The sequence below is a fragment of the Camelina sativa genome, chromosome 7 (genome assembly GCF_000633955.1).
Source record: "Camelina sativa cultivar DH55 chromosome 7, Cs, whole genome shotgun sequence".
Classification (NCBI taxonomy): Eukaryota; Viridiplantae; Streptophyta; class Magnoliopsida; order Brassicales; family Brassicaceae; genus Camelina; species Camelina sativa.
In genome coordinates, this window is record NC_025691.1 from 28,983,607 (window position 1) to 28,998,081 (window position 14,475).

General features: G+C 37.9%; 4 protein-coding genes and 1 long non-coding RNA gene across 8 annotated transcripts; 3 read left to right on the plus strand and 2 right to left on the minus strand.

Annotated features, from left to right (window-relative positions):
* Window positions 7-3,748, plus strand: LOC104703148 (uncharacterized methyltransferase C3H7.11-like). 2 transcript variants are annotated; one of them, XM_010419100.2, is made up of 12 exons: window positions 7-55; window positions 151-270; window positions 351-412; window positions 779-829; window positions 918-944; window positions 1,047-1,151; window positions 1,490-1,597; window positions 1,728-1,799; window positions 1,901-1,951; window positions 2,223-2,285; window positions 2,372-2,695; window positions 2,779-3,748. In XM_010419100.2, exons 2-12 carry the CDS (start codon window positions 177-179, stop codon window positions 3,496-3,498), a joined length of 1,677 nt encoding a protein of 558 aa, XP_010417402.1. In that variant the 5' UTR covers window positions 7-55; window positions 151-176; the 3' UTR covers window positions 3,499-3,748. The 2 variants fall into 2 exon arrangements, with proteins under 2 accessions (XP_010417402.1, XP_019083515.1); XM_019227970.1 differs by having other exon boundaries at window positions 2,910-3,240.
* Window positions 4,200-6,324, plus strand: LOC104703149 (ankyrin repeat domain-containing protein 1). 2 transcript variants are annotated; one of them, XM_010419101.2, is made up of 8 exons: window positions 4,200-4,285; window positions 4,680-4,892; window positions 4,987-5,072; window positions 5,353-5,410; window positions 5,511-5,570; window positions 5,644-5,694; window positions 5,782-5,860; window positions 6,029-6,324. In XM_010419101.2, exons 2-8 carry the CDS (start codon window positions 4,716-4,718, stop codon window positions 6,097-6,099), a joined length of 582 nt encoding a protein of 193 aa, XP_010417403.1. In that variant the 5' UTR covers window positions 4,200-4,285; window positions 4,680-4,715; the 3' UTR covers window positions 6,100-6,324. The 2 variants fall into 2 exon arrangements, with proteins under 2 accessions (XP_010417403.1, XP_019083516.1); XM_019227971.1 differs by having other exon boundaries at window positions 4,212-4,285; window positions 4,811-4,892.
* LOC104703150 lies at window positions 6,725-8,033 on the plus strand. Its single transcript, XR_754140.2, has 2 exons — window positions 6,725-6,994; window positions 7,445-8,033. It is a non-coding gene; the product is annotated as an uncharacterized LOC104703150 (long non-coding RNA).
* LOC104703151 (protein FATTY ACID EXPORT 7-like) lies at window positions 8,194-10,071 on the minus strand. Its single transcript, XM_010419104.1, has 3 exons — window positions 9,912-10,071; window positions 8,714-8,848; window positions 8,194-8,570 (listed from the first exon to the last, which is right to left on the minus strand). The coding sequence occupies exons 1-3, from the start codon at window positions 9,967-9,969 to the stop codon at window positions 8,434-8,436; spliced, it is 330 nt and encodes a 109-aa protein (XP_010417406.1). The 5' UTR covers window positions 9,970-10,071; the 3' UTR covers window positions 8,194-8,433.
* LOC104752256 (3-ketoacyl-CoA synthase 10) lies at window positions 10,629-13,584 on the minus strand. 2 transcript variants are annotated; one of them, XM_010419107.2, is made up of 4 exons: window positions 13,085-13,584; window positions 12,104-12,729; window positions 11,898-12,019; window positions 10,629-11,372 (listed from the first exon to the last, which is right to left on the minus strand). In XM_010419107.2, exons 1-4 carry the CDS (start codon window positions 13,490-13,492, stop codon window positions 10,876-10,878), a joined length of 1,653 nt encoding a protein of 550 aa, XP_010417409.1. In that variant the 5' UTR covers window positions 13,493-13,584; the 3' UTR covers window positions 10,629-10,875. The 2 variants fall into 2 exon arrangements, with proteins under 2 accessions (XP_010417409.1, XP_010417407.1); XM_010419105.2 differs by lacking the exon at window positions 10,629-11,372 and having other exon boundaries at window positions 11,380-12,019.

The following is a 14,475-nucleotide window of genomic DNA, read 5'->3' on the forward strand; positions in this document are numbered from 1 at the left end:
TCAGATTTCTTAGAGAAAGAAGAACCCCAAGTGTTTTGCCGTCAGAGAACCACGGGTTAGTATTCTTGTTTCTTGATCCGAGACACGGCTTGTTTGTTTACTTGGGGTATTGTTTTATTTACTCATTATCGTGTTTTTGTTCTTATGAAGACACACACGGACGGCTTCTGGTAATAATGTCTTCTGTTATAGAAGAGCAGCACCAGAAATCGATTGAGAAGCTGCAGATTTATCCGACAGCTAACTCTGGTGTTTCTCCTTTTTGGCGAGGTTTGTCCAAAGTTCACATCTTTTAGCTTATTATTTTTTGCAAGCTTGCTCCTTTAATCGTACTGTTTTATATCTCTCAGAGAAGTATGAAAGGGATGCTAAAAAGGATTGGGATATATTTTACAAGCATCATGGAGACAGAGTAAGCCTTTTTTTTTTCTCTCTCTCTCTCTTTCTCTCTCTCTCTCTCGACTGTTTAGGGTGTTTGGTAGGTTTGGGGACTCAAGTTAGTTAGTGATACTGAGCTATCTCCATTAGACTTTTAGTAACTCAGGTGTGTTTGTATGGCCGTTCTTTAGTAGGAAACGAATTATGGTCTGAGTCCTTGAGCGGATCTTGTGTACAGAGTTTCTGGTAAAGGGATCTGTTTTCAACTGCCTCAGCCCTTGATTTCAGTTTTGACCAGATCTAATTGATCTCTATTCATATTACAATGTTGCCATTCGTGCTTTGTGCAAATGGTATTACTCTACTTTATATGATAATGTTTTTACTTGTTCTTCATCAGTTTTTCAAAGACCGCCACTACCTGGACAAGGAATGGAACAGCTATTTTTCTGTGAGTTATAAAACTAATTCATAATGGTATCTGCTGCATTACTTATTGTAATATTCAACCTGAGTTTCTCTTTATTCTCTTTTTTCAGGTCAGTGGAAAAAGAGTCATTCTTGAGGTAATCACAAATGCTCTAGCTGTTACTTATCTAAATCGAACTATTTCGTTCTTTGCTAGATGAGTAGCTTTTGTATGCTGAGCTATTGGTCTTCATTTGCAGGTTGGCTGTGGAGCTGGAAACACCATATTTCCTTTAATTGCCACATATCCAGACATTTTCGTCTATGCATGTGATTTTTCACCACGAGCTGTCGAGTTGGTCAAGGTCAGTTCATTATTCTTCTCTAGTGTTTGCTTTTATCTGGTTGATTTTTCTTTGCTAGTGAAGTCAATTTATTCAGCTCCATGACGCAAGTTCGCTGCATTATGCATGAGTACCTGCTGATGGAGTGTCAATTCATTAACTGGCAATTTATAGTAATCGCCTTTGTGTCTCTTAAGCACATTTAACTGGTTTGTGTACCTTAGTTTATGCCTGTGAATGGTTGCTTGTTGCGTCCACCACATGGAATAGTGTACGAATTGTCATGTGCTTCATAGTCTTTAGGTTACTGGCTTCTGTTGAACTTGTTCAGGGTGTATTTGACTTGTTTTGACATTCAGGCTCATGATGAATACACAGAGACGCGCGTGTGTGCATTTGCTTGTGACTTGACGGGGGATGGTCTTGACAATCATATTTCTCCATCTTCAGTTGATATTGTGACCATGGTATTTTTAGCAAAAAATTAACGTTTTCCTTTTAATTGCTCCCTGGTTTTTGTGTTGATCAATATATCATGTTTGAGCCTTTTCCTTTGTCATTCTAAAATATATCTCATGTCAAATACTTGTTGAACAGATATTTGTATTATCTGCGGTATCACCAGAGAAGATGCCCTTAGTATTGCAGAATATTAGGAAAGTACTTAAGGTATCAACCACATTTCTTCTAATGAACTTTTTGGGCATCCATCTTCCTCTGCAAGTCTGAATTTCTCATGTTTAGTTACTTTCATATTCTTCTGTTTTCAGCCGAATGGGTGTATTCTCTTCCGTGACTATGCTGTTGGTGATCTTGCTCAGGTTTGATCCACCTTTTTATTACTTTCATAGTTTAGTTATTGCTTCTCTGTTTTGCCATGTTAGCGGAAGTAAAATCTCACTAAAAATACCTATCAATGCATCAAACGTCATATGAATTCCCCATTATGATACACTTGAACGAGTCACTTGAACTTCATGTTCAAAAGACAATATTTTCAAGTGCCTTTTTGCTCATGTTTTAGGTTATTTTTTTTTTGTATTCTGTAAATGATTTATCTCTGATCTGCGTGCTTTAGTATTTGATCAACAGGAGAGGTTTTCTGGGAAGGATCAGAAGATCAGCGAGAACTTTTATGTCAGAGGTGATGGCACTGTAAGTTCTTTCTTTCCTCCGCTTTTCGAAGGCTATCTCTTCCCTAACTTTGGCAGTAGTGTGATGATTTTACATTATTTATGCAGCGTGCATTCTACTTTTCTAATGAATTCCTAGAAACTTTGTTTTCCGAACAAGGATTTGAAGTTGAGGAGCTTGATGTTTGCTGCAAACAAGTCGAGAATCGTTCACGTGAACTGGTCATGAATCGGCGCTGGGTCCAAGCTACATTTCGTCTATCAAACGACAAGAAAAACCCTACCAAACTAGACAACTCTGAACAACAAAGTAACAACAATCAGCTTAAATCTGAGGAGCAAGAAAGAAAAGAGATTGTTGATAATACCGACATTGACATATCCGATGGGCTGGCTATGGAAATGTTTGGAGCCTCTCCATCAAGTCATGAGGTAAAGAGACTTGAGAGTAATCTCACTGCTTTTTTAATTCTTTCTTTTATGTCTACAAATTCATCTCTGGTTTGTTTTCATAGATGAGCGTGGTTAAGCTTAGGGATTCTGCATTTAAAATCAAACATTTGTCCAAAGAATATCAACATACATGCAAATCTACGGGGTTGATGCTATGGGAGTCAGCTCGGCTTATGGCTTCTGTTCTTGACAGGAACCAAAACATTGTTTCTGGAAAACGGGTGTTGGAATTGGGTTGTGGCTGCACAGGAATATGCTCGATGGTAGCTGCCAGATCAGCTAGCCTTGTGGTAGCTACCGATGCAGATACAAAGGCACTAACGCTATTGACGGAGAACATCACAATGAACCTCCAGTCTTGTTTACTTGGGAAACTGAAAACAGGTCTACTTGAATGGGGAAACAAAGAGCATATACAAGGCATCAAGGGTTTGGCATGTGGTGGAGGCTTTGAAGTTATAATCGGGACAGATGTTACCTATGTAGCTGAAGCCATTATTCCTCTGTTTGAAACCGCAAAAGAACTGCTGATGTTACGGGAAACGGAGGGGAAAGAAAAGCCGGCATTGATTCTATGCCATGTTTTCAGAAGGGTTGATGAACCTTCTCTCCTGTCAGCAGCATCTAAGTTTGGGTTTAAGCTTGCAGACAGATGGGCTGCTGCAAATCCAAAGGAATCTCCTCCTATTGGCAACTTCATTGACAGTTGGTTTTCCGAAAAGGATTTGGTCGCGGAAATCCCGACTTCTGCGTTGCATATTCTCTACTTTCAAATGGAGTAGGCTATGGGTTGGGTGGAGAAGCATATGTTGATTAGATGGATTTTTTTTCTTTTTCTCATTGCTTGCTTCTCAATCAATGAATGTTATACATGTACTCTTAATCAGTGGACTGCGTTGGGTGTGATCTTGTTCTTGGTATCCTGTAAGAATCTGACCGATATTAGCAGTGACTTTTTTGTTTGGGTATAAAAAACGAATACAAAAACAAAAAAAAAAGTGCATTAATAAGGGATGAGGGGGCTTTTTGTAAGCCTATTGTTTCCAATCACATTTACAACTTTTGAAGTCCTAAAAGTATTGTATAATCCAAATTAACATTTTAATTGTTACTATGTTTTCCGATTTTTGAAATCATTAAAAGAGATTTTCCAAACTTAAAAAAAAAAAAAAAATCACATTCATCATTCTAAGTTTCTAACAACCAAAATAACAATTCAAATAAAAAAAATTACTGTAAGAAAATTACAATTCAGAATAGAAAATGAGTAATATAAATACAGAATTGAAACATAAATAACACAATTATAAATTTGAAACATGAATAAAATTAAAAATTAATAAAACGATCAAGAAAAATTTAAAATTTATTTTTCTTTAGTCTTTTGTCCTTAAATATTAATAATATGAGTTTTTTTAAAAAAAATAAAAAATAATAATAAAACGATCAATCAATTACTTGTTGGATCATCTTTTTTATTATTATTCCTAGAAACTCCACCAAAAGAAGCATATATATCTGTTTTCTTCAAGCTTTCGGGCGATTTTGTTTCGACGGCATCTTTGACAGGTGACTTGCTTCTTCTTCTTCTTCTTCTGATTTATTATTATAGCTCTTCCCACATACATTAGTTTTGGTTGTGTGTTTAGATCTTGGTTTGGGTTTTTACTCTTTTCTAAGGAAATGCTTAGATTGATTTGGGTTTTTGTTTAGTTTCCGAGAAAAAAAAAAAAAAAAATCCAATTTTGGAATCTGAAATTAGTCTGATTTACTTGGAATCCAATTTGGGAAATTAATGATTTATTACTATTACACAATTTTGGTAAGAACCTACCTATGTTGAAACAAAAGACTATGTGAAAAGAAAAAATAATATATATGCTATAAGAAGAACAAATCATTGTTAGTTAGGCTTACTTGGAAATTATCCTGTCAATGTTCTTCTTATTTCTATTTGTGGCAGCAAACAATACAGGCAAAATAAGTCAAACTCGTATGTATGCTGCTGCTGTTGTTTTCCAGTAAACTTAATTCTCTAACAGAACAAGTTTCGAGATTTGATATTGACGACGATATTGGCCTTGGAGGAGGCAGTGAAACCATGGAATGCAACTGTGGTATGCCTCTTTGCATCTGTGTTGCTCCTTCCAAACCAACCATTAAACCAAACCCACCGGTATATATCTCTTTTTCTTTTTCTAAGTCTTTGTGTTCCTTATCCTACATAATATATTATGTTGTTATCTTCTGAAGATGCGCTTTTGGAACAGGCTACCATTGCTCCTGTGTCTCTTCCTCAGTCAAAGTCAGAGCCTTCAGCAAAAAGTAAAGGTTCCACTTCCAGCAGCAATTCTAGGTATGTTAGTATTTAGTCCTAGTATCAAGGCAAAAGCTTGCGTCTACAGTTTTACTCCCATGAGATTTAGATATGAGAGAAACTTGTCTGTCTTGGCATTTGTGCCTTTGGATTTACTTGCACTTCAACTATACAGATCAAATCTAGTTTCATGTGTAATTGGTTCATCTGCTTTTTGTTCATTTCTGTAGAAAACCTTTGTGGAACTTGCTGTCTGAGTGAAGTTTCTATGTCTTTCTGGTGTATCTTGATATGTAACTTAGCTGTGGGAAAATCTCAGGTCAGCTCTGAATCCTGGACAAGACATCCCCCAAAGAGACTATGAAGCCAGTGGGGAGGTAGTTAACTCTTTGACATTTCATTACATGGATAGACCATAGCTTATTTTTCTGACAGATAAATTCATAGATTTAATGAAATGTGTTTGTATGTAAAAAGGGATTAAGGGAAGCAATTAAGAATGGTGACACTGCAGGTGTGAAAAAGATTCTAAAAGAGGTATACTTAATCTCCATTAAAGAAGCTGGGCTTAATTTAGTGTTCAGAAAGGCTAAATCTGTAAGAGTTGCAGGGCGTAGATGCAAATTACCGTGACAAGCAGGGAATGTCAGTGCTTCATCTGGTAATCTTCTCTATCTCTGCCATATGTGTGATTGGTTTGGTTAGGTAAGTCCAAATATACTAATTAGATCATCTTTTGGTTCCACAGGCTGTCTTATTCAACCAAACTAATATTGCGTTGATTTTGATGGATCATGGAGCAAGCCTCGAGTACAAAAATGCACAAGGTAATTCTCATGATACGCAAATCTTGCCTTGATAATGTGTCCAATCATTTTAGGTAGAACAAGTTTGACTAGTGATTCATTTGTTTTGTGCTACTTGTGATTTCTTTATTAATCGTTGGAATTTCTCTGGTTTCGCCTAAAGTATATAAATTGTTAATCGCCCATCAGGAGAAACACCGCTAGATTGTGCTCCCGCAACGCTGCAATACAAGATGCGGGAAAAGATGAAGTCCATTTAACAGCAGGCCTCATACAGAGGTACATACATACATCATTCCTCAAAGCTTTCAAACCTATGAGGGGAAGATTTGTAATGGAAAAATCAGGGGCTCACTTGTAACTTTAGTTGCATTCTGTGTGCATTTTTTTCATGTTGTTATGTGATCTTTGAACCATCTTCTACTTCCACTATGACATACAAACTCACCTTTTATTGCAGCTAAAAATATCCACTTGCTTTTGCATCCAAATGCAGCGTCTGAACTAATACACTATGTTGTTTTGGTCAAATAAACAGCATGTAATGTGCACATCGAACTCCCAAATGCAAAAACTAAAATAGCACCATTGTTAAAATCATGATACTCGGCAACAATCCTTGACTCATTGTCTGAACAATAACACAAACTTTCTCTTCAAGATTGTCTACTATAGTCCGTAGACAAGACATGTGATGAAACAGTCTTCGTTATATGTTTACACATACATTTGAGAATGGAAGATATGTGTCGGTGGCTCATACTGGGCCTCGAAATCCTATGAAAGCCCATGTTTAGGGACATGTGACACGTGAATGGTGTAGACTAGAGAAAATCAGTGTCAAACCCTATCTCCTACTTTTATTTTCTAGCTTCCCTTCTATAAAATCCATTCCTTATTGGCTAGTGTATGAGCATCCTCACCCATAGAAAATATTCAACTTTTCGTTTGCTTGTACACTTGTAGTTCTAAGCTATGTTCAAGACTATAAGTTTTGTTCTCTAACCATGTTTGTTTCTTTGCTTGTTCTTTCTTTAGTTACTTTTTAGGCACAATTCACTGATTCCATCTACTCGTTCAAGCACCAGCTCGAAGAAGCGTAACTAGTTTATCTTAAGAAATCATGGATCTGAAAAAGCTACGCTTCTCGAGAAGGTGCGTGAGCAAGTTGATGCATATTTTGATCTGTAAAGAACAAAATCGAATCTCACTGTGATGATGTCAGTTTGATCTAATTCAAGAAGAACTCTTTGAATTTCTTCCTTGTTTATTTGATTATACTATTGTTGTTAGTAGTTAATGATGAAACTACCATTGCTATTAAATATCTTAGCCAGAGAAACTAAATGGATGGTTTAGGGATGAAACTGTAAGTTTGTGGATTAACTTTTGATTTCACACGTTATATGACTTTTAACACTGTTATTTGTGCAGTTAGAGTTGTTGTGAGAGTAAGTATTAATGAGAGCAATTGTTTTAAAAGCCTTGAGAAGTGGGATTCTTGTTTGTTTTAGTTTAGTTTTTTTTTTCTTCTTTCTAATTATGTGAAAATGTATAATGTAAAATTCAAATGCATTTTTTTTTTGATCGTCTTCAAATATAAAGAGATGTTTGACAGAGCAAAGCTAGCAAAACAAACGCGTAAATAAACAAAGATGGAGACGAAGGAAAGTTCAAGCTCGACGATCTAACTCTAAGCGATTATGAAGCCACGCCGGCCCTCCCAGAGCTAAATACGAGGTGAACCTACCATCCCGAGTGACACTGCACGCTATATCCATAGCCACTCTATTCGCTTTAGGAGTGGATAGATGAAACGTGACTGTCTCCATACTAAGCACAACTCTGTGAATCTTGGCTAATAACGACAGATATTTTGGCCATACAAATGCATTTTGATGTTCTTTTTAATTTCACCACAAAAAGGTTTTCAATTCCATCTCCGGTTAAACTTTGATTTTCAACTTTATATGTGACTCTCTTTTAACAATGTGTATTTGTGCAGTAAAAGTTGTTGTAGGAGTAACCATAAAATAGCTATTAGCCAAAAATCACAAAACGTAAACGCATAGGTTTTATGACAAAATAGACAAAATCCCTTGATGTTTTCTAACGAAAATAGATAAAAGTATCTAATGTTTCAGTGTGTAAAAACTTTTCTTATGTGAAAATGTAAAATAATAATGCATTTGTACGTCGAAATTTGCTAATAAAAGTGAAGATTATCCTATAAACTTTTGTGTTGTTGTTGACCTTATCTTCTACTCCATCGCATCGCGTTTACTTTTAAGTCTCGGATTCTGTGGCTCTCTTTATCTGAGCTTTAGAAGTCCTCGTCGTGTTGCACAATAAGATGTTTAAGTTCTCACTTTAGTGAAATTCTTACTCTTCAATATCATTGTTTCATTTACTTAGCAGCATATTTTCTTAAAACTACACGGGACAAAAACAACTTTTGATAAAAGAAACAACACCACACACAAAGGCACAAAGCATTTGTACAACAATACAATACTCAGAAACTTTGAAATGCCCACCTAAAACTTTTAACAACATTGGGAAATAGGTCCACAAGGAAGATGGCAGAGAGGCTTTCAACTTGAGCGAATGAGGCCGTGCAAGTAAGCTCCAGTCATGACGAGTGACACCAACGACACAACTCCAGCCGGGATCACTTTCCTCGTCCTTAAGTAACGCGATCCCATCATCCCTGTCAGTGCCACCGACCCCACTGCATAATTAACATCCAAAGAGTTAGATAGACCAGACAGGAGAACCAAGTTACTGCATCCACTGTAACATACTTGAACTTTGGATTCATCATAAGCTGGTTTAAGATTTGCCAAGAATGGACAGGAAGTAAGAGTCTTTAACCAATGCCAATGGAAGATGCTAAGACAGGATTTCTAGGGAGCTCCGTAGATACATAATAGAACAATGCAGCTGATCCTCCTCCTGCGACTAGTGATATTTTGCTTCCGCCTTTCAGGCAACCAATCAACCCACCAGCTGCCACCACAAAAATTGCCATGAGTCAAAGAATCGTATAGATACACAACATTATGACCTAGCAGTCACAGTATAAACTCCAATGATGTGCCAAACCTCACCACCAAATAATAACACGATTTACCACACTCCAGATCTAACACTCGTATTTCAGATGAGAACAAGACAATATAACCAGTTTCTATGATTGAAGTTAACAGCTAACACACTTATCCAGTCACACAACAACACATGCTAAACAACAACCAGACTGGTAACCACGCATTACAAAGCCAGGATAAATAGTTTCGATGACAGTGACAATGATAGAGACGTGAATATCTCGTGAACGTGAAGTCATGGGAACAAAATTATCTAATGGTTCCTTTCGTACACTATCTTACCTTTTGCTATCTGAAGTCCTCGGATTTAGAAGTAAGTATATTTAATTTTTGTAGTTGTCCTTAAAGTTAGTTAACAAGATGCGCATTTCAGAATCTGAATTTATTTTGATGGTATCACTGCTGAACAAAAAAAAAGTCTAGGGTCATTAATCATTATTGGATAACTATTGTTCTCCCTGATCATTGTTCCTAGTTTCTACTTTGTTACTAAAGCGAGCTCTAGTTCCTTAGTATACATTGTTTTCCAATCTCAAAGATGCTAAAGTTCGTAGAAGATACTAGTGGCTGTGAAAAAGACTCTAGAGCAGATTACAGAGGAGCTGATCTTGAGACAGGGAGGGACCTGACTGCAACCCCTTGTCTCGCAATTCATAGTATAGAGATAAACCAAAACAAGAAACGGATCGATATCATATGGGGCAATACAAACAAATATTTGGCAATCCAACAAACTAAGGATCAAAACTAGATTTGTCTTAAGCAAGAAGTGAAGTTAAAGTTCGATGGACCTAGTCAGTGGAGAATTTAACAGAACAGTTCCGAGAAGTAATACCACCAAGAAGCGAAAGAAGCAAGTGTAACCAAAACTCAAAACCTAATTTTGTATTGCTGGATTCGGAAAAAATAATAAGTAGGATCAAATCAACGAGATGATTTGAAGGAAGCGATCGGATTGATACCTCCGAGGAAAGAAGCATAAACAATAGTTAACGTCTGAGACATAGATGATGACTCCATCTTCTTCTTCTTCTTCTTCTTCAGCGACGCCGATGATCTTTGCTTTTCTCTATGGAAAAAAAAATTGGAGACGAAGCAAGTCAGTCAGTCAGTCAGTCAGTAGTCAAATGAACAAGTCGTCAATCAAGAACGGCGTCATTGACTTGAAAATGACCCTTAGTGGGCCTGGGCCTGGGCCTGGGTCTATTTATCCTTCGCATTGTTTATTTGTTTCTGATACAAACACACTCAAATTTGGTGAAATTTTGTTATATTTGTGTGTTTTTTTGTTCATTGTGATATCAATAGAAGAATCTCTCTGTCTTGTTTCTCTGTGAATTTCTTTTGTTTATCAACACACAAGACTAGTTTACGTTTGTAGTTTATTGTTCAATATCTTTGTTGACTGTGGTTTCTCTGAGGGTTTCTTAGTAGAATGATATATAAGAGAGAGCAAGGGTGAGAAAGTGAATGCTTTTTTTCTTTTTCTTTTAGTTTGACATGGCTTTTTTTGTAAGACCCATCTTTTATCTATTTGCAGCAATCTCTATGAGGTTCTCTAGTCTCTTCTCTTTTTAATGCCTTGTTAACAACTTAAAGTCTTCACTTAAAAGATGTTAGATTGGTAACAAAGTGATTGTTTTTTACTTTGAAACATTAAAGAAATTACAATAACCATCTGTTCTATCAACCAACGGGTTTTTTTTTCTTTACTCTCAAAGTTTATGAAGGTCGAATATAGAACAAACAAATATTAAAACAAGTTGAAGCTGAACAGGTTTCTAACCACATCCATTCTTACAGCATGACTTAGATACGAATGATCAGTAAATAACTCCTATCATCCAACCAAATCGTCTCTTTTGGTTGGAGTAATTTAGAGATCTTACATGATTTATATATAGTTTTATATAGAAGAATAACAATTCAGAGAGGCACAGGGTAACGGTTGACGCAATCCACCCAGGGATTGTTCCTTGTCGGTTTCTTCACTTTTCTCATTGCCTTCCACACCACACTGTTACACTTAAAACCTGATCCGAATGCAATCTGCCAAACCCTATCTCCTCTACGAACACTTTCCTTGGCTTCCAAGTAAGCCAGCTCGTACCAGATTCCGCTGCTGGAAGTGTTTCCAAACCTGTGAAGTGTCATCCTAGAAGCCTCCATGTTCTCTTCACTCAATCCTAGATTCTTTTGAAGCTCCTCAAGCACTACTTTGCTTGCCGCGTGGAAGCAGAAGTGCTCGAAGGCGAGCTTGTAGTCGGGGATGTATGGCTTGGAGATATCCGAAGAGGACGACTTGGTTCCATTGGTTTTTGCGGTGACGGAAGATGAGAAGGAGGTGGTTGTGGAGGTTTTAGCGGCTGGTGAGAAAGTTCTGCGGAGCAAAGCGGCGAAGAAGAGAAGCTGCTCGGAGAAAGNTATAGTTTTATATAGAAGAATAACAATTCAGAGAGGCACAGGGTAACGGTTGACGCAATCCACCCAGGGATTGTTCCTTGTCGGTTTCTTCACTTTTCTCATTGCCTTCCACACCACACTGTTACACTTAAAACCTGATCCGAATGCAATCTGCCAAACCCTATCTCCTCTACGAACACTTTCCTTGGCTTCCAAGTAAGCCAGCTCGTACCAGATTCCGCTGCTGGAAGTGTTTCCAAACCTGTGAAGTGTCATCCTAGAAGCCTCCATGTTCTCTTCACTCAATCCTAGATTCTTTTGAAGCTCCTCAAGCACTACTTTGCTTGCCGCGTGGAAGCAGAAGTGCTCGAAGGCGAGCTTGTAGTCGGGGATGTATGGCTTGGAGACATCCGAAGAGGACGACTTGGTTCCATTGGTTTTTGCGGTGACGGAAGATGAGAAGGAGGTGGTTGTGGAGGTTTTGGCCGCAGGTGAAAAAGTTCTGCGGAGCAAAGCGGCGAAGAAGAGAAGCTGCTCGGAGAAAGGAAGGACGAGAGGGCCTAAGGTGGTGATGTTGGTCTTGAGAGCTTCACCTCCTACTTCCATTAGGTCTCTACTTATCTTCAAACCCTTGAATCCTTGTTCATCTTCTTCTTGGTATACACTCCTAAAAACCATCCACAAACAATATAATTAGTTACTAGCTAGGTCATAAGATTAAAAAACGAATAAAAATCGACAAGAATGAAACCTGAAGCTACGGTCGTCGGCAGCCTTGTGAGTCCGGACAATGTGCTCGAGACGGTACTTAGCATGGCGGAAGTCACGACGACGGTTAGAGAGCATAACAGCGGAGCAACCCATCCTAAAGAAGCAATTAGGTATAACCATTGACTTGTCACTTCCAACGTACCAGTTATACCCAACCATCTCAGTGCTCACCACCACAGCGTAACTGTTAGGGTTAGACTGAAGCATGTCACGAGCAAGATCAACAGCTATGATTCCAGCAGAACATCCCATCCCTCCGAGGTTGTAACTAAGTATGTTCCCTCTCATTTTGTAATGGTTGATCACCATTGCAGACAGTGACGGTGTCGGGTTGAAAATGCTACAGTTAACCACAAGGACTCCGACGTCTTTAGGTTTGACACGTGTCTTCTCGAAGAGCTCGTCTAGTGCTCCGAAGATCACTGTAGACGCTTCTTCACGACCCTCTTTCATCGTTGTTATGTTCTCCGATGAAGAGATGGATCTTGGGACGTACGTTTCGTCGCCTATGCCTGAGGCTTGCAAGATCCTCTTTTTGAAACCGAGTGTCTCTTCGTCGAATTTCCCAGACTTTCTAGCCAGCTCTATGAACTCTTCTTTTGTCACCTAAACCAATCCAAAGCAAAAATAAGTAAACCGGAATTGAATGGACTTTTGTTTGGTTTGGTTCAGCTTCATTTAATTATCAGTCCGGTTCCTATCAATATCCTTTGATTATATTGTAAATAAGATTTTATAAACCAAATTTATACCTTTAGTTACAGAATTTGGCAACATTCATAAACGGAAAAATAATTACTGACCCAACCCATGCAAAGGCACAAATTTGGTTTATTAATGAGGCTTGGTTAGGCATCCCTATATCTATCTATAAACTAATCCATCAAGTTATAATTTCTAAGTGAACCTAGTTTGGACTAATTAATTTCCTCTATTGAAAAAGATTGGGACGTTGACGTACCTTGAGTTCATCGGAGGGCTTGTAACAAGCAAAATCAATGAGGTAAACAGAGCGAGGACGAGACATGAAGTAGACACAAGCGGTTAAGACAAAGACACCAATGAACCCGATGACAGTTGCAAGATCATAGTCCCAAAGTTTCTTCCAAATCTCTTCTCTGCTTAAACTCCCAACCTCAGCGCTAAAAACCAGCACAAGAACCGGTATGGTCGCCAAATAAACCGCATGGTTTATGAGGTAGTGGTAACCAAGTTTCACGTACTTCAAGTTCACGGACTGAAGAAAATCCGGTAGACGTCTCCGGACCCTTACAGAGAACGTTGGTGAGCCAGCGTTAGGACCGGATGGTTCGATCCCACGGTTGACGATCTCGGTCGAGAGTAGATCTTGCTCGTTGGATCTACCCATTTCCTCTTCTTCTTTTTTTGTCCTAGGTTGGTTTATGTGAGTGAGATCTATAGGTTGATGAAGTGTATATCTTATAAGGAGTTGTGTTGGCAAAAATAGTAAATATGAATTTGTGTAGTTATATGAGAGTAATGGTAATATTGTGGGGATTGGGTTTGGTGGCTGGTGAGAGGGTAGTTAATGTCGCCAACTACTTGTACTGGTCGTAGTTGGAGTGAGTTATGTCACTCTTAATTCCTCCGTTCTATAAGGTGTAGGTTTGGATCTTATGTTTTCATTTAGTACATTTTTTTATACTAACAAGGAGCTAAATGCTGACCACTTTTTTTGACCACTATTTTATTGAATTAAGCAAGTAGGTTTGGTTAAAAACCGACAGGTTTGTGGAAAACTTTGGTTTTGTTTTTGTTTAGAACATGATAGCAAGACAATGAAATAAATTCGGAAGCTAAGATTGTTCTCAACTCTTAAACTGTTTGCTTGATATGTTATATACTCCCTCCATTTCAAAATATAAAATGTTTTAACTAAAGCACACAAATTAAAAAGTCTTTACTTTTAACAAGTTCAACCAATCGGAAACAATATGATCACTGGTCCAAATGACACTTAAATTTTGCCATATCTATAAACTATATATAAAATGGAGTTGTCCTAATTGCGATTTTTCTTACTTCATTCCATCAAACTAGCTTTGGTGCGGTGTTTGTTGCAGCAGGGTTAGTACTTAGTAACATATATAAATCTCTATTGATCTCTTGTGCTGGGATGGTAGATTTGGTTTAAATCTGAAGGTTCATTGTATCATTGCATCAGGATGGTCTTTAGATCAAAGAGTAAAGCCCGTTCAGTTGCATTAAAGAGTAAATGGGAACCCCCACCATGAGTCAAACCCTAACACCGTGGGAGAACTCAAGGTGAGATGATGTTTCCAAGTCTCAAGGGTAAATAATTCTCGAACCTATTCAAATTTTTGTTTCCAA

What these genes read in the sequence shown, in the direction of transcription:
- LOC104703148 (XM_010419100.2), top strand. Translation starts at nt 177, where the DNA reads ATGTCTTCTGTTATAGAAGAGCAGCACCAGAAATCGATTGAGAAGCTG. An exon ending in GAGCTGTCGAGTTGGTCAAG is followed by an intron (nt 1,152 to 1,489) that starts GTCAGTTCATTA and finishes TTTGACATTCAG; the next exon opens with GCTCATGATGAATACACAGA. An exon ending in CAGTTGATATTGTGACCATG is followed by an intron (nt 1,598 to 1,727) that starts GTATTTTTAGCA and finishes CTTGTTGAACAG; the next exon opens with ATATTTGTATTATCTGCGGT.
- LOC104703149 (XM_010419101.2), top strand. Translation starts at nt 4,716, where the DNA reads ATGCTGCTGCTGTTGTTTTCCAGTAAACTTAATTCTCTAACAGAACAA. An exon ending in CCATTAAACCAAACCCACCG is followed by an intron (nt 4,893 to 4,986) that starts GTATATATCTCT and finishes CTTTTGGAACAG; the next exon opens with GCTACCATTGCTCCTGTGTC. An exon ending in CGAGTACAAAAATGCACAAG is followed by an intron (nt 5,861 to 6,028) that starts GTAATTCTCATG and finishes ATCGCCCATCAG; the next exon opens with GAGAAACACCGCTAGATTGT.
- LOC104703151 (XM_010419104.1), bottom strand. Translation starts at nt 9,969, where the DNA reads ATGGAGTCATCATCTATGTCTCAGACGTTAACTATTGTTTATGCTTCT. An exon ending in TTATGCTTCTTTCCTCGGAG is followed by an intron (nt 8,849 to 9,911) that starts GTATCAATCCGA and finishes TTGTGGTGGCAG; the next exon opens with CTGGTGGGTTGATTGGTTGC. An exon ending in AGCATCTTCCATTGGCATTG is followed by an intron (nt 8,571 to 8,713) that starts GTTAAAGACTCT and finishes TTAATTATGCAG; the next exon opens with TGGGGTCGGTGGCACTGACA.
- LOC104752256 (XM_010419107.2), bottom strand. Translation starts at nt 13,492, where the DNA reads ATGGGTAGATCCAACGAGCAAGATCTACTCTCGACCGAGATCGTCAAC. An exon ending in AGCCCTCCGATGAACTCAAG is followed by an intron (nt 12,730 to 13,084) that starts GTACGTCAACGT and finishes GGATTGGTTTAG; the next exon opens with GTGACAAAAGAAGAGTTCAT. An exon ending in GCCGACGACCGTAGCTTCAG is followed by an intron (nt 12,020 to 12,103) that starts GTTTCATTCTTG and finishes GATGGTTTTTAG; the next exon opens with GAGTGTATACCAAGAAGAAG.